This window comes from Fringilla coelebs (assembly GCF_963513975.1).
Source record: "Fringilla coelebs genome assembly, chromosome: 5".
Taxonomy (NCBI): Eukaryota; Metazoa; Chordata; class Aves; order Passeriformes; family Fringillidae; genus Fringilla; species Fringilla coelebs.
In genome coordinates this window covers 24,925,032-24,951,047 of record NC_140033.1, presented here as the reverse complement: position 1 = coordinate 24,951,047, position 26,016 = coordinate 24,925,032, and the positions used below count along the sequence as shown (strand labels likewise).

The following is a 26,016-nucleotide window of genomic DNA, read 5'->3' as shown; positions in this document are numbered from 1 at the left end:
AGAACACTAAAAAGGGAGTAAAACCTCAATTTCTGTTTTCTCTTTTCTTTTGGAAGACAAAAGACAAGTTAATGGTATAGTTTATATGCTATATTATCTCCTCTCAGCCACCTGTTTTTTTTTTTTGTTTGGATCACATTTACTTATATGGTGTATCTTCAATTTTCATTTTCCATCCTTCAAATGTTTATTGCATGAAAACAAGTCTTATCAATCAGTTTCTTGAATATATTGCTTATGGCAGAAGAACTACAGCGTCTACTTTAGTGAATAACTTCATCATCTTTGCCTCATCATCTCTGATCAGATAGGTGTCTGGGCTACTTTTCCCCTGTAGGTGGACTCCTCTCTAAATATTATTTAGAGTATTGCTGGAGGTGGTCTACTGCAGAAATTTATTTGGCACTGCAATCTTTGTGCATAAAATATGTGCTGATCTTTTATACATGAAAAGATTCATTGCTAGTCCTGCAAAAATGTTTAAAAATTGAGGAAAGATACCATATTGGGGAGGAGCAGGAAGAAAATGGTTAACCAAGTGTAATTTACCAATCAATCCAACAAAGAGGCACATGGTTTCAATTTTCTTACTGAAATTGAATTACTGATTTAGAACAGGTTGGCAGGGTAAAACCATTTCATATGTAGCCATCCAATACTCCCTCCCTTTCTTTTTCATCTCCAAGTACATGTGGCAAGTTCAGAGATTGTCTTCTGGAATTTAGGAATCCCAAACCAAAGGATTCTCTCACTGTGCTATTTTTTCACACTTTTATTTTTCATTTTCTGATACTACAAACATATAGAATATTTTAAAGTTAAAATAGAGAATGATTTTGCTTACTTTTTGACTACATTTTTCTTTAACATCTGTAAAGGCAAACTCTGTTCTTATGCCCCTCAAATGAGAGGAATATGTGAGAGAGTATACTTTTTAGGGAAATAGGTTAACCATGTACATCATCATTACATGACTTGTCAGGGAAAACACCTAGAAAATATTTTTATCCTTTTTATCACTATTAAAACCACCAGGCACAAATATTCCAGTGTAAACATGAAAGAATGCCTCAGTAATCATTAAATTTATGTTAGTGTTATTGCGCACCTAAAAATATCTTTAAACATCTGGGCAATATTTTGTGGCATTCCCAAACCTCTGCTTCTCTGTCTCCCTGGTCTGTATGTGCTTCACATGCTTGCACCACAGAAGTGAGACATTTGCTTGCAAGGTGTGCTCAGCTGTTTCTGAGGCTATTGCTGTTCACCTTCTCTACAGCCTCTGCAGAGCTTTACTTCACTCAAGTGAAGCTGATTTTCCTCGCACCTGAGTCCACTCTTGGATTTCCTGCTAAGAGGCCTGAAGAGTGACTACCAATGTCTGAAGTGTGGCTTCACCTCAAATTCCTGTAGCTGTTTTGCAAACAAGGTTATGCCAACACACACTGTTTCCTTTCATGAGCATGCACATACCTTCCAAATTCATGGTGGTCCTCAGATACTCAGAGCACTTTTCAAAATCCATGTCCTCCTCCTCTTGGAATTGTTGGTTTAGCTATGGTTTGCAATAAATTTTGTGGAGACACAAGCTGGAAGGTCCCAGACAAGAAGGGAAAGGGCATGCAGTGAGAATGAACTAATAGTGACAGCTGAGAAAAGACCTCCCAGCTTGTTCAACAGAATCACAGAATCACAGAACTGTTGGACAAGCTGAGTTGGAAGGGTCCCACGATGATCATCGAATCCAGCTCATGGCCCTGCACATGACATCCCCAAAAGCCACACCAAAGTCCATTAAAAGAATAGATGCAAAGTCATTACTGCACAGGCTTTATTCCCTTACCTCCCTGACTCATCATAACAGGCAACATCATAGACAGGGTGTCTGAGCTTCAGAATACAGAATCAGAATTTTTACTGGAAATAAACAAAATAGAGCGAGGAGAAAAATAAGATCGGAGCTCACAAACAATAGATTGAAAGCTGAAGAGTTATTTTTCAAATTCATTCTTTTATTAATGCCCCTCCTTAATATCTATATGAATAGGTTTTTTTCATAAACTACAGAGTGACTGAATAATAATTTTCACTAATTCAGTCTGGGAGAAGGAACCATTATGTCTTGCAAACAATCGTTGGCATGAAAGAAAAACAGTACAGGTGAGGTAAAACATGTGGGAACAGACAATTGGCTCAATTATGTTTTGATAATCCATATAAAACTTGGGACTTAAAATACCACTGTAGAAACCAGGACGGTGAACTAATTCCCAAATGAACAAAAGCTAGGGGCACTTTTGTGACCAATTATTGTAAGTGATTTGTTCTAATATATATTAGTATTTTCCCAGGTAGATTTAACAATATGAAAAGATGAACAAAATTACTCTCATAATAACATGCATCCTTAACCTGATGGATAACATTTCTTATTTACTTCATCTAATACTTCATTAACTCAATGAGTGCTTCCAAGTTCCAAAAATTAATACTTCCCGTGGTTAGAGTATTTTAGACAAAGGATCTGAGAACAAAAATGAGTAAGTACATTGAAACTAAGAGAGAAAATAAAAGAGAAGGGTCAGGAATAGAAGCCATAATGCAGCTGGTTCCATGAGATGCTGCTGTCACCCTAATGCTTTATCTGACTTGGGTTTGTCTCCTCCTAATTTTTTTAAGTATTAGAAAGTAATTTTAGCCTTAGCTAGAAGACTGCATTTCTAGACAACCCTGACAACGACTATTATTTCTGTTGATTTCTGTAGACATCTGGAATTATTGAAAAATTCATGGATCATTATACAGGTATATTTATTTTTTTTTCCTGTATTATAAAGCTTCCCCTGTGGTAACAGAAAACAAAATTATTCATAAATATAAATTATGGTGGATTTTAGTGAAACTCAGAAACCTTAGTTTTATATATATATATACTTTCAAAACCTTGAAGAGGATATTCTCCCTAAAGGTGGAATGAGTATTTATTTTTTAACAAAATGTATTTTCAGCAGGGCTTTCTAAATTTAAATACACTCTATAATCAATTTGAACTGTGAGGTGTGCAAATGTAAATAGAATTTCATCGCATAAAAAACCATATTTGGTTCGTGAAAAGTCCTGCTCATGAATGAGAAGATACACGCAAATGAAATGCTGAATTGGAAGCATGAGGAATTCAAAATCTGCCTTCCAGACTGACCCACAGACATAAAGTTCTGCTCTGAGACCCTTAGAGGGAAATTTGCCACTTGTCATATTACAGTCATGAGTACTCTTTATTTTTCAGGTTTTACTGAACATGTTGAAGATACTCATGAGCTGTTTTGGCAGATACTTACTGATGCAGTTTAAGTCTTCTGTTAGCTATAGTCTTTAGTCATTTTAGTACACTGAGAACTAATATCCAAGTCTGTCAGTCTCATTTTGCATTACAAATCATTTGTAGTTTTATAACTGTCATTTCCAAGGACATCTGGAAAAGATGGATTTATGAAAGGTTATCGTGCATTCTAAGGAGGCCAGGAATTAGCATGACTTTGTAAAGGCTCTTGTAAATTGAGCAGCAGCCATCACTGGCAATAAGCTGTTTTCTGCTCCAGTCAAGTATCTTTATTTAAATATTAAGGAAGAGGTGTGACCTTTGGCCTTAAAGATGACTATGATACAGCAATAGCACAATCTATTAGCTGTCAATGAAGTATTATGGCCCTGGCTCTCTCAAGACACCTATTTGTGGACAGTGTTATAATAACCCTTCCATTAGGCATCCCCAAGGCAAATAACCTTGGCTTTAACAGAGTCAGTTTAAAATTCCTTGGAGTAACATTAAGAGAATATCTGGTTTGTGTCAGTTTAGGATCAACTACCAGCATTAGTCCCATTCTGTAAATTGTAAGTAGCTGTGGATTTATTAGAATTTTTTTTTATACATGCCCACAGGTAAATATTAAATACAAAGAATGTGAAAACTCATATTGCTTTCTACTTCCTACATGGAATATATATAGATTAATGGACATCTGACAGGTTGGAGCATTTTAAAACCAGATCCATTTTCTACTGTATACATTTAATTTCTTTTGTTGATGAAAATTACACAGTGCCACTAGAATTAGATTGCACTGGAAAAAAAAGAAATAAAACAGTAAAAGCAATAAAAAGTAGTCTAGATAACATTCTTGTGAGTTGATATGTTCTGCTATATAAATTGTTAGGTACAATAGGATTAGAGTTCTATCTTAAAAGCCAATAAATTTTCGCATGCCATGTCTTGTTTGCCACTGCTGCATTTTGATCTCAAGGTGTCAGTATATTTAATACTCAAGATTCAGATCAAGACAAAGTATTTTCAAACTTATGTGGGATGTTCAGAACAAGTCTTTTCTTCATGTCTCCTTTGTTGTTTAGACAAAATAAATCTGTTTATTCCCCCTCCATTATCAGCTGAACACCCTTGAAAACTACAAGATATTCTCTCCATATATAAAATCTGCTAAGGTTGTGTTTTGCACCTTGTGCAAAAGAACATCTCTAAAGTTGCCTTTCCTCAGAGGTAACAATCAAGGTAAACTCCATTTAAATATTTTTAAAAAAATAGATGTACATGCAAATAGTAAAAAAAAAAAAAAAAAAAAAACCACTAAAAATCCTATTAACATTTCAAATATTTTGGCCAGTATCCTGGCTATAGTGTTTCTTCTGAATCCAGCTTTAATGCCTTACACAAATGGCATTTGAAACACGAACTACTGAATGTGCTTGCAGTTCTGAAATCAGAATCTTGTCTGGTTCTGTAAGTATAGCTTCTGTAAAACTTCATTTTTTGTTGATTTTCAGCAGTGGAATATAATTCCTCAGACAGGAATAAAAGCATACATGTGGTGGGGAACCACATGAGCTGTCCCCCAGCAAGATTCTGTGCCTCCACGTCACCTCCCTGTCCCCAGAAGAGCTTTGATGGAGCCAAGACAGTAATGGATCCCCTCCAGCCACAACCCCCAGGAGTCCTCTGCTCAAGGAAGGTTTACACATTGCAGAAGAAGAAAGCATCTGAATTAAAATACCTCAGTGCTAAATTGGCCAGTTCTCTCTGCTAGTTTTGAAGAGTCCCCTCACCACCTGCAGTTCTTGACCTCCTTAGAGGGTTTTACAGGAGAAAGACGAATAAAGGGAAAAAAAAAACTGTGGAGGCAATAGCCTACCATGCTGTGATCCATCTTCTAATGGGTGCATTGGGATTTATCCCCTTGCCTGACAAAGGCAGACAAGACAACTTGTACTTGTACGTGGGTCAAGACTGGAAACACTCGAAACTGTCAGTGCAGATTCATGCTACAGCCAAGAATATTTGGCTCTTTTACAAGGGCCATCACTACTCTGGGCAACATGGGCTTCAGGATTAATATTTTCAGCTTGGAAGCTCTGTTTTTCCCCCAACAGGTCGTGGCATGATAGACAGTCCCTGCAAGGCATAGAAGATCCTGAATCAGACTGGACAATTCAAAAATGTTCAGCAGGTATTTTGACCTTGACATTCTCAGAGTTAAAAGCTGTGGGTCCAAAAAGTACAGCACGGTGAAAGATGCACTCACCTTTCTTGTGACACTGACAAGCTTATCACAAACCACTGCTAGGGAGCTCCACACAGTTACAAAGCAAACAGTTAAGTTGAGGATTGCAGCAGTTGTTTTCAAGAGTTCAGTTCTCACATATTGCACACTATGAAGGCAATTTTCGCTCTCAATAAAGGGCACTTGACTTTTGGTTCATTCTCCCTTTAGCACTCCTCTTACACTGATATTGGATACAAAGCCATTTTCTTTCATAGGGCAATACATGGCAGAATCTAGGATGTAATTTAAGGGGCTCTATTGATATCATAAATTACAACAAGTCTGCTGAAGCAGTTTATGAATGGCAGTAAAACCTGAAACTGAACTACATCATTAGAATCATCCATTGCATACATGTATTATTATTTATAATACAGACCTAAGTATCCCTGCATTTTATAGACAAAGGAGATAATGCAGGACCTTGCACTAAATGGGAACAGGGCTTCCACAACCTTCTTGATAGCAGATGTGCTCTAACAATGGAATAGAAAACTGATATAACTTTATGAAGTTACTTCATAAATGAGAAAAGAAACAAGTCTTGGAAAGTGTGATACTGCTGCAAGGCTTATTATGAGATCAGTTCGTCATGCTGCTCTCTGAGTAACATCTTAACTCCAGATACCGGCAGATTGAATTTGAGGGGGGACATTTAGGACCTTAATTATTTCTTTACACAAAATCTGTGTCCATATTTTTCCATATATTCCAGAAGTCTGTTTTGGCTGTAAACCACATCACTGTCTCTCTTTCTACTTTTAAATTATTTGGCTGCTACTGGCATCTAGCAAAAAATGATTTTACAATACAGTTAAGGAAAGAAAGAAAGAAAATTAAAAAGCTACCATCCCACTGAAACAGTCTATGTATAGTCCCAAATCACTTGCTCTCAGTTTGCTTGAGAACTTAGTTCTCAAAAATGAAGTAATTCATAGCCAGTATTCAAACTTCAGACCCCTGCTTCAGGAAATGGCCTTTGAAGGGGAAAGTCCAAAGAGGCATATTTTTGCAAATATTTTAGTCTGTAATTTACTTAATTCTCTGCTTTACTTCACTGTTCAAAACAGGACATGAGACTGATGGTTGCAGAAATAACCATATTTTTCTTAACTATCCAAAAACTTATCTTGAAAGTGCAAGCATGAACCCTTATTTAGAAGGAAATCCTCAGTTGAGCCAACATGCTCTTGATGCAAAATCTGGTCCCACCAGCAAGGTTCTCAACAGACCATGAGCACCTCCTAACAACAATAAGAGTGCCTGAAGCCAACAACCATCCAGTTTGGGACTTCAGGGGTCTGAGGCAACCAAATATCTATTTCTTACTGGATTTCAATACACTGAGCATCAAAACTAAATTAGCTCTTCTGAAGGATCAAAGGGCAAATATGTTTATTTAATTCCCATGCTTGGTAATTTTAAGATCAAAATATATAAAAACCCAATCTGGCCTTTTGAAATAATCACATAAATAATTGTCCCCAGTAATGTATTCACATTCTTTCAGATCTACCAACATGTGAAAGCACTGACTGGTCTGGCAGGTTCGCTGGGAGCTGCAGCTACTCTCTGAGAAGCAGGAGGAGCTGATGGTCCTCACACTTCCACCAGCCTCTTGGGGAAGAACAGCAGTGAAGAAGGGAGGGGAGAATATTTTTTATCTTTTAGAATAAGGAATAATTTGAAGAGGGAGAGAATAATGTGGGCAAGAAGGGATACTCATAACTTACCCTACTGAAAGCTGTAAATACCCTGAAATAAGCTCCCCCTTTTCCTTTGGGAAGGGACAGGTTCTGCCAGAGCCCAGCCTGGTACTCCTCTGCCGGTTTCTCAGGATATTTGCCCTTGAGCAGAGATCTTCCTTTGGGTGTACCAAATCCCATTTGTGACATTTTGGGATCAACAATGTATCTTCCTTTGGTTTTCCATGCTCCTTAACTTCAGTTGTCTCATGTTTTGCTTTCACTTGCCCGGAGGATTCTCTGCCCACTACAAAAGAGCAAGTCAAATTTAAAGTAGTTTGGAGTGTAAATTTCCAAGTGGAGACACTGCCCCTTGGGTGCTTATTGCAGAAGCAGGTTCTCTGGTCCATGCTTAAAATTGATCATGCTTACTTTACTTTGCAGTAACATGAAATTGCTTTTTGTCAGTTTGTTTTTATAGCAAGCTAGCTCTGTATATTAACTGTTCTACAGTAGAAACTATTTTCCAGAGGAAATGATGGAATGGTATTTCTGCAATTAGTTTTGTTATTGCCTTCATTTTCCAAGTGATTCTTTAGAAATCCAATTTTTTTTTTTTGAGGTTTCTCTCCTTAATGATGACATGAGGTGCCCATGTCACAGAAAATTTAATTGATAAAAAGATATTATGTTAAGAATTTCTAAGGTTGCCATGTTATGTTTTAAAAATAAACATTTCCTTTAAGTCAACCTACTCCTGGAATAGTATGTAAAATTCTTTAGCTAATATATTTTTGCCAAATTCTGAGTATGAAACTTAAACAGTTTTGAATCTTTGGGAACTGAAGACAGGCTCGTTAGAAGTAAATACAATGTACAAACTTGTTTTTCAGTAAAATGCTTAAAAATAAAACCAAGCAAAACTCCTGTTAACCACGATTAACAAAATTAATGTTCTCAGTGGGTTTGTAGGAGGGAGTGCTCTTGGTCTGAGATTTTGGCTGCCCTCTTGCCCAAATCTCCTTGGACAAAAAGTCTGGGAGGTCTGCAGAAGAGCTCAAGTATGTTGCCAAATCCTGGCTTGTATCATGGGCCAATACCAGATTGTGTAATGTCAGTATTATACTTAGAGATTTTGAACCTGTTGGATGTCAGCAGGATTGAAAAGTGACCCAGCTCTGAATTTGAGGAAGGAGGATTAGAAGCCCTGTGACCAGCCATCCAAAGAATAAATCCTGATGGAAAGTGAGACAGGGAAGAGGTGTCCTTCCCTGGAGAGATGGGACCGTGGGGCTCACCACCAGAGGCTTGTTTCATTTGAATCTTCTGGCAGTGGGACTGGTGGCACAATGGAGCAAATACTGTCCCTGCTGCCTCAGTTTCACAGACATGTGGTCCTGAGACATACCAGAGGTATTTTTGTGGTGATTTAGACCACATAAATGTTACATTCTAGAATTCTAGAAGCCTGAAAGTAAATTTCTAATCCAAGGAGTATGTTTTAAAAATTCAAAAGCACTTTGAAGAGCCTCTACTTTTTGAATGGTTCCTCTTTTGCAAACAAAACATCCATTTAGAAATATTTATGCATTGATTCCAAGAAATTAATAGATATGATATCACTTGAATCAAGGCCCTTCACAGAAAACTCTGTTTATTGCCTCCTTTCACAGAGAGGAAAGTTTCCAACAGTAATGTGTCTGCTAATCACAGCAATCTGTGGTGTGTAGCTTTCTTGACAACCTAGCATAAAAAAAAAAAACCAAAAACAAAACCAAAAAAACTCCACAAAATTTCAATAACTGAAAATTAACATCTTAAGTCCCTCCTGGAAATCAAAGGGAAAAGGTCTCAAGTCTAGGTCTAGGTGCTAATGCAAGGACTGATAGGTTTTCCAAGGAGGCAAGATAATTAAGATAATTTGCCAGTGAAATCTTTTGAGATTCAACCCTGATATATGCTGCCGTAAAATCAGAAAGTAAATATAAGAGTCAGGAAACTTCATGGCAGGTGAGGATGCCAACATCTTAAAGTGCACGAATTAAATTAATGTATTAAACACAATCTTAGCACTTAAGTACATATGCTTAGATACAGGATCTTATTTGGGCAGGAAAATGCAGTTTGGAGAGACTGAGATTTTATATCTCAGTGACATTTGAAAAAAACTCACTGGTTATTTCTATGATTTGAGGCATTTCCCCTTCTTATACAAAGTGTTGTCTTGAACTGATAAGCATATGAATCTCTTTGTCTATACTACTGTTTAATCTGCTTGTTCATAACCCAGCTTCTTATTCCATTATAATGCTTGAATGATTCACATGCAATGTTTCGAATCCACTTTTCCTATCTTGTGAAACTTTTTAACGAAATGTTAGCATTTGCAGGCACCAGATGTTTTGACATAAGGAGAAGCAATATGTAAATTTTAATCCATGGTAGGAACAATAGCCTGGAGGCACCTTCTTCTTATTACATGAATCATATACTTAACCACAATGTGGTGGATTATATCAAAATCATCACCACTCTGAATATAGAACACTTGTCTTGTGGTTGCCAATTAATGAAACTGGTATATATTTAACTTGATGGGTACCAGTGATTTAACCAATAAGCCTTGGCATACTTCACTGCTGCAGTCTCCTTTATAATTAGACTTTTGATCTGATTATTATCACAACTTCATACATTTTCCTCTAATCTCCCATTGGCTGTCATCACAAATGATGCTGACATTAAATCTGTTTTTCTGTCAGTTGCAAATGTCACTACTTTTAATCAGGCAGTGTATCGCATAGGGTTTTTATAATCTCTGAAATAACTTCTGATTTTATTTTCTGATGTTGTTTATTTAATCATTAAGCATCTGAGTCCTAAACAGGATAAGCATTGCCTTTCTACAAAGCAAAGTGGGGGCTTTCAGTCCCTTCACAAAGGAGCTGAGTACCTTTTATGGTCAAATCCTAAGTACATAATAAATATGGAAAAAAGAAAAGCTTCTTTCCATAGATAATCACTGAACTTTAAATAATATTTATAATAATAATAAATTTTAATACTGATAGGGGTGTCTTAATTATTTGACAAAATAAAGGGACTGAAGAAATCTTTAGTACAAGTAAACTGTTTATCTGATGCACACAAAAAATGAGCACTGTTTTACATGAAATGATAAACTATTACAAAGCTAGTTGAAATTTGTACTACTACTCAACAACTTTTACATCATTTCATGCACAGAAAGCACCAAACATCCTCTAAAGAAGGCAGCATTTTGATATTAGGAATTCAAAATGAAATCCGAATCCTTAACTACTTTAAGTGAGTATCTTTTAGTGCCAAATGCTACCTAATTACCAGCTTTAAAAAATGTTTTACATCTTAGAATACAATATTCTGTTTATCCTAGATTGTCTGGGGAACATCTAGTACATTAAAAGGTTTTTGTAGACTTCTTAGTGATTTAACTGATATCATCATGCCTGCTAGCAATTTTGCAACATTCTGAAAACACTTTCCATAAATCAAAGCCTTAGCAGCAGGAATAAGCAGATGGCAGGAGACCATATTAAAGAATGTATCAATTATTTTTATTAATGGGATGCTACTGGATCATGATGTATAATAATGGACTAAATGTTTAGCTGTTGTGAAGTATTTTGTCTGTTAGGTATCTCAGATGTTCTTACTGGATGTTACTAGATTGCCTTTCAGTGGCATTTTTGAGGGTCTGGACAGTGAAGTTTCACAAGGGACATATAAAAAGATGTTTTCATTTCAGTCCTTTAATTATACTCATACAATAAACATAAAATGCCAGCAAGTATAAAATGTAATTGTAAAAAGATTGCATATATAGTGCGTAATAAAGTACATTCTGTCTGCATAAAATGACTTAGAAAACAAGATACTCTATGGTTAACAATGAAAAATAGCAATTATTATAAAAATATTCTACAGTCTCATAATAGCAATGTAAATGCCTTTACTTATCTAAGAGACTTAACATAATTTTAAATTACAATAATTTTACATCCTCCATTTATATATACAGTTTTATTAAATTCAGAAAGCATTATAATATCAATGTTCTTATTAAGATTAAGCAACTGAATTATATTTAGTTATTTTGTTATATAAAGCAACTGTGTTTCTGTTTGTTATAACTGTTTGCACTTACTGTACCTTTTCACACTATCCATGCTATGCACAATGAAATAATTTAATTTTCTTTTCTTAGGATAGCATCTATATCCATGTCATGAATTAAACAGAATGCTAATATTTCAACTCCCTTTCCTTTTGTTTAATTATCAGTCTGCTGTTTTGTGGATTCTGTAGGAATATGTCCACCATCTTGGAAGAGCTGTTACTGAAAATAAGTAATAACTCCTCATTTAATACATTTTGACAAAAATAGCCAGTTCTTCTACCCCCTGCCCTGCTTGAGGTGAAGATCTGTAATATTTTTAATTCTGTTCTAGGCACAGAGCCACAGGCATATTATGCATTTCCTTCATAAGATTTCACTAAACAGATCTCTGCTGGAAATAACTAAAAATTGTATTTTTCTTACACCACAACTCAGCCCAATAAAACTTGCATGGACAGCAAAGAATTTCTGTCTGACAGAAAATGTCAGGATTTGTCCCTGTAGTTATGAAATCCCTTTCCTTTGCAGAAGCTGGGAGGACTGGGCTTGGCTCTGCCCCAGAAGTCCTCTCAGCTTCGCAGCATTGATCCCAAGTCTGTGGTAGGAGAGGCAGAGTTTACTTCAGAAAGTCTGGGATGTGACTCCCAGCACGTGCATCTCCTAAGTACCTTCAGTAGCATCTATTAATTCCCAGAATGTCCTAGTCTGGTTTTGCAGTCTGTACCACCATTTAATTTCAAGGATGAGCCTGTCTTCCAGGTTATAATTAGTAGCTGAAATACTAATTATGTTGACTTCCTACTAGGAAAGAATGCAACGTTGGTGAAAAACCATTGCTGTAGTAAACACCTAGGAGGGTTGATGGATTTATTGTTTTGGGCAATGGAGCTGGGGGTTTTGTGTGAAGAAAGACAGCCTCAATATGTTTAATGATAGATGCAATACAGTGCCTTGCAAAAAGAGCATTGACTAGCTTAAGCTTCTCAGGCAAGGAGAGAGAGAAAAATTCTGGTGCCTTAGACTGAAGCAATTGTCAGAAGAATGAAAATCAACTTTAAAACATTTAATGGATGCACTAGAATGTTATTTTAGAACAGTGCTTATAAAAGTGATGAAATTCAGGATGTTATTTAAAGTCAGTATAGTTCAGAAGTATGGTCTAACTCACATGTAAAAGTTCAATGGGAAAATCATGTAATACATTCATATTTAATTTCTTTTTTTCCATTATGAGCAATCCACACTGGTGTATTTAAAACTAATGTAGTAGAAACTGCAGTACAAGGATGAATGGCATTTGATATTAACCAAATAACCCTTCCTTTCATCTCCTGAAATGGACAATACTCATATTAGGCTAGACATAATATGGGCATAAAAGTTACTTTTAATTCATCATGTTTTGTATTCAGATGTCAATATTAGCAATTGTCTTTGACAAAACTTTGACAAAGTGGCTCCTTTTTTAATTAACCCAATTAAAATGGCGGTCAGTCCTATACCCGGTTATCTTTGGTTAATACTTGTTTGTCTTTATGACATTCTATAAAAACAAAAAAATGTGAAAAAAAATAACCAAAAACAAAAAACCCCCACCAAAATTAAAAAGCTAAACCAAGCAAAACAAAAAAATAAAAACACAAACAAAAACACCAAAACAAAATAAAATTACCAGAACATGTCTGTTGTCTCTTTATTTATCCATGAAGTGTGAGTGTATCAAAGCCTCTCCAAATGGTCAGGTCTGTGCTTACAGGTCACCTTACATCCAAGTAGTTTGCACAAACTCATAGAAAACCTTGAGATTCCTAAAATTATAAATATTCTTGTGAAATTGGACACACCATCATCTTTCATAGCTACCTGAGTGTGATTCATTATCCAGCTGCTAATTTTCCAATTATGAAACTATTGTGACACTGCCAGAGTTGGTCAGACAAGTGCTATGGCCTGGCAGGAACACAAACCTCACAATGACTGTTAGGAGGGCCCAGGAACCAACAACAAAAGAGGCAATTGTAATAAACAATTGCTCTGGTTTTGGATAGTATACTTTTAAAAACTTAAAATGTTCATGCAAAAAGTAGTCCACTTTAATCTCTTCTTACTGTTTCCAAACCTGTGACAGTTCTGAAGTGAAGCAGGCTCAGTGACAGCAAAACTAATGCACAGTTTTGAAACATATTTTGGATCATTACAGAACTCCTGTGGTGGTTTCAGCTGGGGTAGAGTTAATTTCCTTCACAGTGGCTAGTATGGGGCTGTATTGTGGATTTGTGCTGGACAGAGATGTTTTTGCTGGTGCTGAGCAGGGCTTACACAGAGCCAAGGCCTTTCTGCTTTTCATACTGACACATTGGCAAGGAAGTTGGGAGTGCATGGGAGGTTGGGAGGACACAACCATGACAGGTGACCCCAAGGGATATTCCACACCATATCAAATCATGCTTAGTATATAAAGTGGGAGAAGAAGGAGGAGGGTGGAGATTTTGGAGTGATGGCATTTGGCTTCCCAGGTCACCATTATGTGTGATGGGGCTCTGTTCTCCTCGAGGTGCTGCAACACCTGCCTGCCCATGGGAAGCAGTGACCTAATTCCTTGTTTTGCTTCACTTGTGTGCACAGCTTTGCTTTCCCTATTAAACTGTCTTTATCTTAACCCAAGAGCCTTCCAGATTTTACCCTTCCAATTCTCTCCCCAGTCACTCTGGCCAGGCAGTGGCTGAGTGGCTGCATCCATAACTACTCCCTAATGTGATCTTTTGGCTTTGATTGAGGAAGAGCTATGAAGAACCTGTTCCAGTTTGTTTTCCTATGTTTTAATATTACAATTGGAATGATTGCTCTTAATGTTCTTTAGGAGTGTACATCACTCTCCAGAATTTCACTATGTGTAGAAGTAAGTTTTCTGAATGCCCCCTCCCAGCAAGCTGGTTATGAGAGGTAGTGCATCACATCAGTGTTTCTGAATATTGCCTTCAGTTTGACAAGTCTTCCTTCCAAGCTTTTCTGCAGGGAGTCCAAAGGCAAATATGAAATTAAATTCTTCTTGTTTAGAGTGCATGCAATGGGAATCTTGTAATTTCTCTCTGCTTCCAAATGGATCAAAAACACATGTACAGATTGAGTCCCTTTGCAAAAACTTCACTGTGCTTCAAAGGACACTGAAAGTGTCATCCAGCAGCCCAGTATTGTATCTGAATTCCAATTTCTTCCATATAAAAAAGGACACCGTTTGAATATTCTTGGAATAAATAGCTGACATAGCACTGTAACAAGTAGTGCTTGTTTTAAATTGTGCTAAGTGTAACGTGGAGTGTCTGTGCTGTCTTGTACATCCACACAGTCTTTCTGCTGTAATGCTGTGTCTTTTTCTGTCTGAGTTCATTTGAATCACTGTCATTATTTTAGTTTCCATTTTTCTTCTGTGTCATTAAAATAGATACTTAAAGGATTGTTCTTTTTCTACAAATGAAATTAAAAAAAATCAACTAAAGGCATTCCATACAGAGCTTAATGGATTTTCTCCTTTTAAAGAGAAGTGCACACAGTTTAGACTTCATGCTTGTGTGAAAGCATTACTATTGGATGTTTTTTCACTTTCTGTAATACCTCTACAGTTCCCAGCTTAAATAGTTCTCTGTTGCTTCACATTTTGTAGAATTTTGAGTTATAAAAAAAATAAAGAAATTAGCAAATGACTAAATCTCATATTTGTACCAGAGAAATGTGTAAGCAGACTGAAACGAGTTTGAATGCAGTTTTGCAGCATGAATATTTCTTTTTTGGTAACAATTTTCATAGTACTGATAAAAGTCATGAAGTGATAGTAAAAATATTCCCAGTGAAGAGAGATTTATGCAAATGTTGGCTGTGAACAGAGGGTGAATTTGGGGCAGAGTGATGTGGGTTCATGTCCATCTTATTTTCTTGTGAAGTAAGGGCTGATTGAAATCCTTATAATGTAGTAATTGATTTTTACAGTGTCTCTCCTTATAGGTATTTAAAATAAGAGCAAACACCATGCTTACTAAGTCTTTTAAAAAGTGTTAAGAGAAGTATAAGACCCTTTCTGCTTTTATAAATCATCTCCATCATCTGTGCTAAAGCTGCTTCTCCTGCTGCTTTCTTTTGATGCAGCTGGAGATGTGGAGGACAAGAGTGGGTCTGTTCCGAATGGCGACACTGTGTCATCCAATAAAATTTCCTCTAGTCGTTGTTCTTCTTTTAAAGCCGCGCTGAAGGACAAATCCGTGAAGTGTGAAAGGGGATCAGAAAAGGCTGTAGATCCATCGCAGACATCAGAATTTTGTCCATGTACCAGAGGCATTTGTTGAGAGTAGTCTACAGAGTTCTCCTCTGGGTAAGACTGTTGTTTGATGACTTGTGCAGCTAAATCAACAGCACTGAGCGAAGACATGACTGGGAGGCCATGTGCACGTGCCTGGATCTCCAGTTCCTAACATTTAAAACAAAAAACAACTTTAAAAGACAAAACAGTCTCTTCAGAACAATTACAGAAAGTATACAAATCATGCATGAAAATTTATTATACCTGTTGCCCAGTTGTGAGATTAAATTTTAAAATATTGATTTTTTTATCTAAGAAAATTTGCCAAGTGTTTTTATGTTCCTCTTTGTAGTTAAGCAACTATTCTATGGGACCAGAATAGGTAGGACAGCCTCTCTAAAACCATTGCATACTGAATCCAATGAAGGTAGCAAAAAAATGTTGAAACTTTAAGTTCATTATAAAACTTTTGTCTGGAGAAAAAGAAGATTCTTTACTTGATAATGTCTATATTATACAGATATATAAGTAAATCAACATATGTAATGTCACTCTTGGGCCGAGGCCGGGGCAGGAACAGGCGAGAGCAGGATCATAGAAAAGCAAAGAAGGCGTTATTGAAAAGAACCGCGCAGTTTTGTAGAATGGTACGATAGATTCTATTCTATTGGCTAACTAACAGAAACATCTTTCTCACACACTGTCCTTGAGAGGAACAGAAAAATAAAGTAGAAAAACACCACCTGCAAACTGTTTACAGTCTGCAATTTATCACATCTTTCTAGCTCCTTAAAACTTCTCACAAGCCGCTGTGCTGTGAGAAACGCTTGCCATTTCTCTCTCTGTCCCATGGCATCCACAATGCAAGATGATCGGTTTTATCCCTATCTACCCATCCCATCTCCATAGATGTGTGTCTATATTAGAATCTTGCTTTTTAAGCCATGAAGGACTATATTCTACCTCTCAGTGTCAAAAGCAGATATAACATAAGACAGTCTTACAGAGGAGTGTAATGCATTGAATAGTTTGAAAGGGGAAATTAAGATACTGAAGGGAACTTTGTGACCAGTATTGATTTTTGGCTGCAGGAATATATTTATTTACTTTTTTTTTGTCTTTGTTTCTAACACATGCATAATGAAATTGTATGTACAAATACTTTATTACTTCTCCACTAGTTACTTTATGTAAAGTATAATTATCAAAGAAATTTCCTAGAAATCTAAAGAATACCCCCTCCCCAATATACACAGAAATAAAAAGGCAAAGTCAATTTATTCTTAATAAACGTAATTTGAGGAAAAATTATATAGATTAACAAAATTTAATGGGGGATAAGTACTGAGAAATCTTTGTAGTTCGTGGCAACGCTTATACAAACCTGAATTCGGAGCAGAAGTCTTCTGTTAGCATGCTCTAATTTCTTCTGCCTGTGTTCTAATTCTCTGGCTCTCTGTTGTTCTTTTTGTAGCCACTTGATGTACTCCACCGATGCTTTTAAAATAGTTCCTTTGTTCCAGCGCATATCACTGCAGAATGTAGAGATAACCTTTTCACAATTGTGCATGTCAGCAGAATTCATAAGAACTTACAAAATCTTTTACATTAATATGAAATAATGATTTACATGACTATTATTCACTCTTAGATATTATTGCTTCTGAATGGAAATTTTAATAGAATAGTTAAGAAGCCCTTATATAGTAAAATTAATCCCAGAATGAAAATAAGTGTCAAAAGAAAGTAATAAAGTGACTTTTTGTGGGAGAGCTAAATGCAATATCATGATTCTACCATTACAGTTTTTATATTTTTAGTGAAAATTGCTTTTATTATTAACTCTGAGATTAAAATCTATGTGCAGTATTTCTGCATTAATGAACTAGGAAATATACATTACTGAGGACTTAAGCCTAAATTTTTAAAGATCGTTTTGAATATACTACTCCTTTTACCTGACTTACTAATGAGCTTGCTCTTATGCTGGGAGAGAAAAAAACGATCTGTGCTGAATGCCACTCCTCATTGATGACAGGCCAGAAAAATCACACTTTCATAATCATAATGAATAGGGAATGACAAAAATCATGTTCAAAAATCTTGAAACAATTTAAAAAAACAAGTTTAAATCTACAGCTACATGCAGACCCCAAATCAAAATAAAAGCTTTGCAAAAAAATTAGATTAAACCTGCACATTATTCAGGAAATCATGATTTGACTTCCAGCTTACAAACAGCCTCACTAGCAACAAAACACTTGATCAAATTAAACGGTCCAAAGATTTTCATGTATCCATTTATCAAATTTTCATGCATTCCTTTAAGTAAGGTATTGGAACAAGAACTAATTTTGCTAAAAATATTTAATTTCTCATACATTTCATTATTTTATGATACAGGATGGGTTCACTGCATTAAATATACAGTTATATGGGTTTTATCCAAACTATCTACTTCACTTCAAGTTTCTTAGGCTGAGCAGAAGGTTGATCAAGCTTCTCATCCCGAACCAACACAAAGCTATTGTTAGAACAAGTAAGAATCTCATGTTGGGAGGGACAAGCATTTTGTCAATACTTCTTCCAAAGACCTATATTTACATACTGTCATTTATGGAGAAAAAAAAAATTATATGCTCAGCTATTGTCACTTTCCCTTATTCATAGAATCATAGAATATGCTGAGTTGGAAAGCACCCATCAGGATTGGTGAGTCCAACTCCTGGCCTTGCACTGGATACCCAAGAGTCCACCATGTCACACCATGTGTCTGAGAGCATTTTCCAAACACTGCTTAATTCTGCCAGGCATGGAGCTATAACCACTTCCCTGGAGAACCTGTTTCCAGTGCTCAGGTACCCACTGGGTGAAAACCTTGTCCTGATATCCAACCTAAACCTCCCCTGACTCAGCGTCATGTCATTTCCTTGAGTCCCATCACTGGTCATGAGAATGAAGAGATCAGTGCCTGCCCCTCCAGGTTCCCTCATGAAGCTAAGCACCTTTAGAGATACCTGCAGTTATTTATCTTCTGAAGGTGTAGTGCAAAAGCCAGGCAGGTACAGGATTTAGGGACACAGACCACTCACATTTTCCAGATGCTTTAGTACGGACAAAACCTTATGGAGCTGATAACTTTAAGACACTAAGAAGAATATGCAAAATTATTTGTGATAAAGCATCACAGTGTTTAACCGTGCCATAGGATTCAGGTAATTTGCTAGAAATTTGGGAGTAACTTTTTTTTTGATCCAAGAGTGCTCAAATTCAAATGTCAGTTATCTCTGGACAACTTACAAACTGTGAGGCTCCTGAATACAGGGACCTCACCTCCTCTCAGTGCTGCAGGCCAGAAATGCATAGCTTTTGGGATTAAAGGTTGAGGAGGTTAGAGAGAAAATAATTGTTGTCTACAACCCTACTGTCTACAGAGCCAAAACATAATTGGGTATGTATTCTGATTTAGACATTGCCTGGTCAAAAAGCTAGAGCAGAGGTGGGACTGGGATCCAAGAGCAGAATACATCTCTCCCATGATGGCTGAATCATTTCTTGGCAGTTCCTCTGCCTTCTCCTTCCTGTCCCTGTACCTCTTGAGCAGGTGAGAGGACAGAATTTCTTGCCAGTATCCCATAGGCTTCCTCCTAGGAGAGGACTTTCTCCTCTCAAATGGCTTACCTATTTTCAAACTGTAAAGGTTAAGGAAGCTTTTAGTATGCGTGTTTTCTGGACAATCTTTGACTGCCATCATCATGTCACAGTTTCGTTTTCTTCACACCTCTTTGGAAAGTTAGGGAAAATACTGAGAGGTGCCTGTTTATGACTAAATTGCAGTGGAGTTTGAAAGGCAGTAAAATGTCTGTCTGTCCATGCCAGACCACTCATGAATAAATAAGCTAAATAAAATAAATAAAGTTATCATAACAATAACTTTTCAAACAGGAATTATCCACTGCCATCTCAGATATGAGCTGTATATGCTATATGGAGAAATACAATCTGCCTTGACAAGGAAGTTTAGTCTCTAAGAAGTGCTAAAAACAAAACTAAGACAGGTTTGAAACGATGGTCCAAACCTAAAGATAGAATACTATGAAATTAGAAATTAATCCCCAGCTAAAAAAATGGAAATAATTGAGGAAATGTAACAGCAGCAGAAAAAATTTTAATATATCACATATTTAGAAAATATTTCATAGTGTTTTCATAAAAGAATTCATGAATTCAAAATAAGAGAAAATTATTTTTGGTTGATTTTTCTGATTGACATATGAATAAGTCATGTATTCATGACTGTATTTGGAATATTTTTTAATTCAATTAAGTCATGTTACACTTAATATCATCTTGAGATATGGCTTACTTTTAGTTCATGTTTAGTTTTTATTTTTATGGCAATTCTTTTTCATAGTTTTGAATAAATCTTCACTGAGAGACTAATGCCTGGATTCAAACTGCCAGAGAGATGGACCTGGTCAGCTTTTGCATGAGATACAGATGGATAGATATCTCTTGTGGTAATCTGAGAGACAAAACTGTAAAGGAGAGCTAGGATAAAAATGCAGAGGTTCTTATTGCTATTTAAGAGACTGTTCTTTAACCTGTGTACACGTGTGTATGTATCTGTGTGTGTGTGCCTACCCCACATGTGGTTCTACATCACTTCTCATACGTACACACACTGGTTAAATGAAGAATATTCTTATTAAATGAAGAATATTGAAGTTGAACCTTCCAGTGTCTGAAGGCAACAGAGCAAAGGAACAGCTGATGGCCTTAGAAGTCAACATGTATTTCACTTTGTGTCTCTCTTCACCAGGATCTAAGGAAAATCCTGGAGGTGTCTGTGCTGAGTCTGCATCACAGGCACTCTCCATCCACTGTAGCCCAGAGACAGCAGTCCAGGACAGTGCTGAAGAGCAGCAGAGGCTCTATGCAGATGTGCAGGGCTGGAAGAGCAACAGTGCAACTGGTGAGGATGAAGGCAAATTTGGGCTGGTAAAGGTGAGATTCCTGCATACCAACAGGCTGAAGTGCATCTAGCTCTACATACCAGGCAGGAAAGCAGATTCATCTTTGATGGGAAGAAAAAGCAACTCAACATTTGAAAATAGATTTACTCAAAGCACAGGAAGTACATAAGAGGAATTCAGAAACCCTCTGATCAGTTATTTGGTTTCTGTTTTTTCTCTGAAAACAATTCAAAATTGTGTGTAAATAAAACTACCTGAAAAGTTATAAAAATGTCACTAGGAAATCATAGTTTTTGCTTTTTTAAAGATTTTTAGATTGCTCTTAGAGATAAAAACTGAAATGAAAAACCCTACAAAGACATTTTTAGAACCTTTAAAAATTGAGGAATCACTATCAGTTGATACTAATTTAACTGGAAGTTTCTGTATGTAAACAGACAAAATACTTGCATTCTTAACTGTTTTGGTTCTAAAAGCTTAGCTGTAGACCTACTGATCTTCAGATATGGCAGGAATTCTTTTCTTCATTTTGATGTTTCAGTTCTATTAATTTGCTTTGGTCTGGGTTTTGTTGTTGTTGTTGTTGTTGGTTGGTTGGTTGGTTGTTTGTTTTGGTGGGGGTTTGGGGGTTTTTTTGGCATTTGTTTTTCTTAGTCATGATTTTTATTAAATGCATGCATGGCACCATCCTGTAAATACTGAAATACATGGGAAATTTTACATTCAAGCCAAATCTTTTGAGAGCAGTAAATGTTTTGCCAGTCTGTTTTGCTTCTTTGTTTCTGTGTGTCTGTGTGGTAGAGTAATTTGAAGTTTCTATCAATCCACAGATATGCTAGTGTGTTTAATTAACAGAGGCTTACTGAAAATAACAAGATTTTTATGGAAAATTAAAAAACAAAGTAAAAAACACATTATGTTTTATTAGTCTCTGAATCCTGTCTCCTCTTATCATCTGAATCTCTCTACAAAACTCAAACGCCCAGAACAAAACATGTAGCTCTCACCAAGTAGAGTTTCCTATATTGGAGAAATGAAACATGGAAAAGAGACTGATCTTCAGCTCATTTCCATTAATTTAACTTTGTTGCAGTCAAAAGAGCTTCACTAGGTTACAGAAGTTGAACTCCTGTAGGAAGGATGGGAGCACCTGGTCAACTAAGATTAGAACTAATTAGTAAAAGCAGTGTTTGAGAGAGTGTGATAGTTCCAGAGTTTGCCAGACACAGGCCAGTTGCTAATAACAAATGCATTTGCAAAGTTGAAACTGTGTTTGCAGAACACTTCTTTCCCTGTTTCTGAGAAATTAGCTTTAAACTAAAGAAATTTGCTCAAATCAGTATTTGGAAGGACTTTGTCCTTGTTTTGAGGACTTGCACAAGTGTGAAGTGTTTTATTCTGAAAGAGGCAGCAAGTTTCCACTTTATAACAGCATGAGTGTGCACAAGCTTTTCCTTTGCAAGGAATGCATTTGTGCTGGCTGCTAGAGGGTCTGTGCACAGACAGCACAGAGGTCAGGCACACGTAGATGCAGAGAGCAGAAAGGAAAGAGTGAGAGCAACCCACTGCTTCTGCCCAAATCCTCGGCAGTTCTTGTAACATTCCAGCTCTGGAACATTACCAGAATTCTTTTTTCTCATTTAGCTTTCTGGCAATTTAAGTCCGACTGTCATTAAACTGTTCTTGTGTAGGCATTGCCAGACTCCATCACAGAAAGGAATCCTGTTAACCACCTAAAAGGTGGATTCTGAAAGATTGAACACAAATAGAAAGGCAGATATAATTAAAGGAGCAGGTTATGAGTTTTTCAGCAAAATATGACTGAGTATTTCTGGCATTTTTAAATTCTATTTTTAATTTTTGTTCTTTAAAACTGATTTGCATTTCTGAATCATCTAGCACTTGGATATCTAAGCATTGAAAGTTAAACAAAAGAGTCATAGTTCTTTGTAACTTACACTTATCTTCATTTTCTAATGCTGATGAAGTGAACTTAAAACACCCATTCATTTATGTAATGTAATCCACACTTTTCATCATTAAATTAAGAAAAAAAGAAAAAAGTGAAAAGAATAGGGATTTAATCCAGTCAAAAGAAAGTCCCTGCAGAAGCTCTGCAGGAGCCAAACAAGCTCACTACATAACCAACAAAACAAAAGTGAAATAAAAACCCCACACAGCACTTCTAAGAAATATAAATCACAAAAGGTTTCCAAATGGCATAAAAAAATGTCCTTTTCTGCTTCTGATTCTGAATGTAATCTTCTTGAAGCAAGCCATCTGGGACAGGCATGCTAACCACAATGGCTTAGTTATAGTAGTATTTGCTCTTCAATGCAGAGGCTGATTTTCTTCACTGTCATTAGTCTAAGCATCAGTAAGCTTTCTCCTTTTACAACTAAGTTTCCACTTTAAGAAGAATCTTCTAAAATCAATATGAGGCAAAAATGCTATGTGTGATAAAATGTTACAGATACAGTATTGTAAGCCATGATAAATCTCTTTCTTTCAAAGAAGAGGGGGCAGACTGGGGGCACAGTAAGGTGTTATGAAGTAAAAAGCAAGAACTGAAAGAGAGAATAAGGATGCTGAGTTATGATTTGGCAAAACAAGACCATACCAAAAGGTAATAATAATGTTGATCTGCTTAGCCAACAAAATAACATGCTCAAATTAATATATTTCTGTCTAAAAATACAAATACAAAAAAAAAATTTAAAACTACTTACATTTCTTTGAATTAATTTATCCTTGCACTAAGCTATAGCAAAATTGTGTTGCAAACTGGTTTTTCAAAAGCCCTGCAGGTTTTGATGCCTTTTTTTTTCTTAGCACCAACTTAAAAGCTTTTCAGTAGGCCTGCTTTCCAAAGGAGTACTGATTATCAGCCTTTTGAAGACAGCAGTCTTCAGAATGTGAGATGCTTAAGTTCACCTTGTGCTTTTGTAAACATAAACCACTCTGGGTCTGGTCACACTGCTGAACTCAGCCATGGGTTTGCAAATTAAAACAAGCTAAGGCAATGATTTCAGAATCTATACTTGAAACTTTTTCATCAGGCAACAACACCAAAAACTGAGGGTGAAGTCCATCATCCACTTACTGGAGCAAAACTGCAGGTCCAGGTAAATCATTTTAAGAACAGTGATTACTCTAGGTATTAATGTTTTGATTAAGTTCACAAAGTCAACCTGAATCCAGACCAGAACATGTAAGTGAAACACCTTTATAGGCAATCAAAAAGTGCAACTGGAATTTATACCCCATGCCCCTCTCTAACTGCAGTATTACCAGTTTCTATTTTTGCTTTATAGCTGCAAACCAACAGTGCCATCCACTGTTTTTCTGAGAAATCTTTCAATTACTTGCCCAAATGGTATTGAAGATTGAAGATGCACCAGCAAAATTAAAACACTTCTATCATTTTCTGTTTGCAATGGATCACATGTCCAAAACTTTATTTAGGTACTTAAATCACTTTTTACTTTAATACAGCTTTAACACCTAATTCCATATTAATAACAAAAAACCATGCCCATTTATCCAATCTTTGGTGGATGCTACAGAAGGGGCCGAGTTTGTGAATTCTCTAAAATGGATGCAGTATGTTAACTTTCTCTCTGGTGGCTTCACTTCAAATAAAACCAACCTTCTACTTGTGCAAGTCTCACACGGCTTTGTATTGTTGCAGAAATCCTTAATGTTATCAAAAGTTTCTTAGTCCTAAGGTTAAAAAAGCTGAAATATCAATAGATATTTTCATTTGAAGTATCATGCACATCTGTATTGAAATGCAAATGACAAAGACAAAATCTGTATAATCAATTTTATGGAAGTTACAATCATGCTGCTGCATTGTCTTAAGTCTTCCCTGAGCAACAAGAGAAATCTAAGGCTGAAGTTCTGCATTAAAAATCACTCTGAATTGTTATTGTTAATCCTGCAATGGGCTTTTCTCCAAGGCAGCTTTTTTCCTGCTGATGACAAATATAAGCTTTAAGGGAATGCACATATAGTTCAAGCAATATGCATTTTGTGTTTCTGTAAGTATATGCATTAGTATAAAATGATATTATTATAGCAATTATAGCAATTATTACTTTTATCCTTGCAGTCCTTTTAGGACTGGTGCTTTCCCTACACTGAGTTGAGGACTTTTGAAAAATACTCAGTCTACAGACTCTTAAATTGATTTTTTTTTTCTCTTAGTCAGAGGGCAGACAGTGACAACATAAATTTTGTGTTATCCCACTAGAGGGCCATGACAAGAGCTGAAAGCACCAATACTTCCTTCTCCAGAGACACCACACAATTGTGCTCTGAGACAGAGATGGACTTTCTGTTGTTTGGTTTATCTTTTGTTTGTTTGTTTGTTTGTTTTTCCCTTTAAGTGGCAGTTTCTCTTAAACACCCTGAAATTGCTTTCATATTTTAATGCTTTCACATAGGTTTTTCAACAGGCACGAGCTGATCTGAGCCAGCGACCTGGTATGGAAGATTTTGTATCCCAGTTCTCAATCCTATAGCCAGTATACACAACTGTCTCTTCTCCTGTATTAATACCATAAACATTATTATAGGAAAGACAGTAGAACTCACGGATCATTAGACTTGGGGATGAGTGTGCCAAGCTCCTTGATTCGGTAATTAATATTATACCTTCTTCTTCTCTCAACTGTTAAAAAGAAACATTTACTATTTTTACACTGAAATGTTTTTGGGGAAATTACACATAAAATATTTTAATTAGTTAAAAACATATTAGTCAATATACAAAAAAAATCTTCCTCAAACAGCAGTCCCAACATGAGCTCCTACCTGTCTCTGACTTACTCTCAGGACAAACTCTATCATTAGTACCATCTGTATCTTACCTTAACTACAGGGTTTTCCTCCATTCAATTTCTAGAGAGTGAAATAGTCACATATTGTCTAAATGTGAGCTAACATTTCTTTTTTCCTGATGTTTATGTATTCTGTCTCCACCATGCTCCTGCAGAACAGAGATTTCAGCTTAGTGGAGTCTTGCTGCTGACTCCAACAGGGGTACAAGACAATTCGTCCAGCAATTGATATTTTGGCAGAACTCCTGTTACAAATCACAAGGTAACAGCTTCATTATCCCTTATTTACAACAACCAGCATTTAAAACCACAGAGAGTATATAACTACAGCTGTATCTCCTCCCTGAAACAGAGTAAGATTATGTCCCAAAGCCACTTTACCCCTGTACATCTTTCTTTTGGTGATGGACAGCACAAAAAAATATTTATGAACACTTTTAAAACATAGA

General features: G+C 36.3%; 1 protein-coding gene across 1 annotated transcript in view; it reads right to left on the bottom strand.

Moving 5' to 3' along the window:
• Positions 1 to 15,534: 15,534 nt before the first annotated feature.
• Positions 15,535 to 26,016, bottom strand: part of TFEC (transcription factor EC) — a gene marked incomplete at both ends in the record, with an annotated part of 64,376 nt that continues 53,894 nt past the window's right edge. The window contains 3 exon segments of the mRNA XM_084206925.1: positions 15,535 to 15,915; positions 17,132 to 17,279; positions 25,323 to 25,398. Coding sequence (XP_084063051.1) covers positions 15,535 to 15,915; positions 17,132 to 17,279; positions 25,323 to 25,398 — 605 coding nt within the window.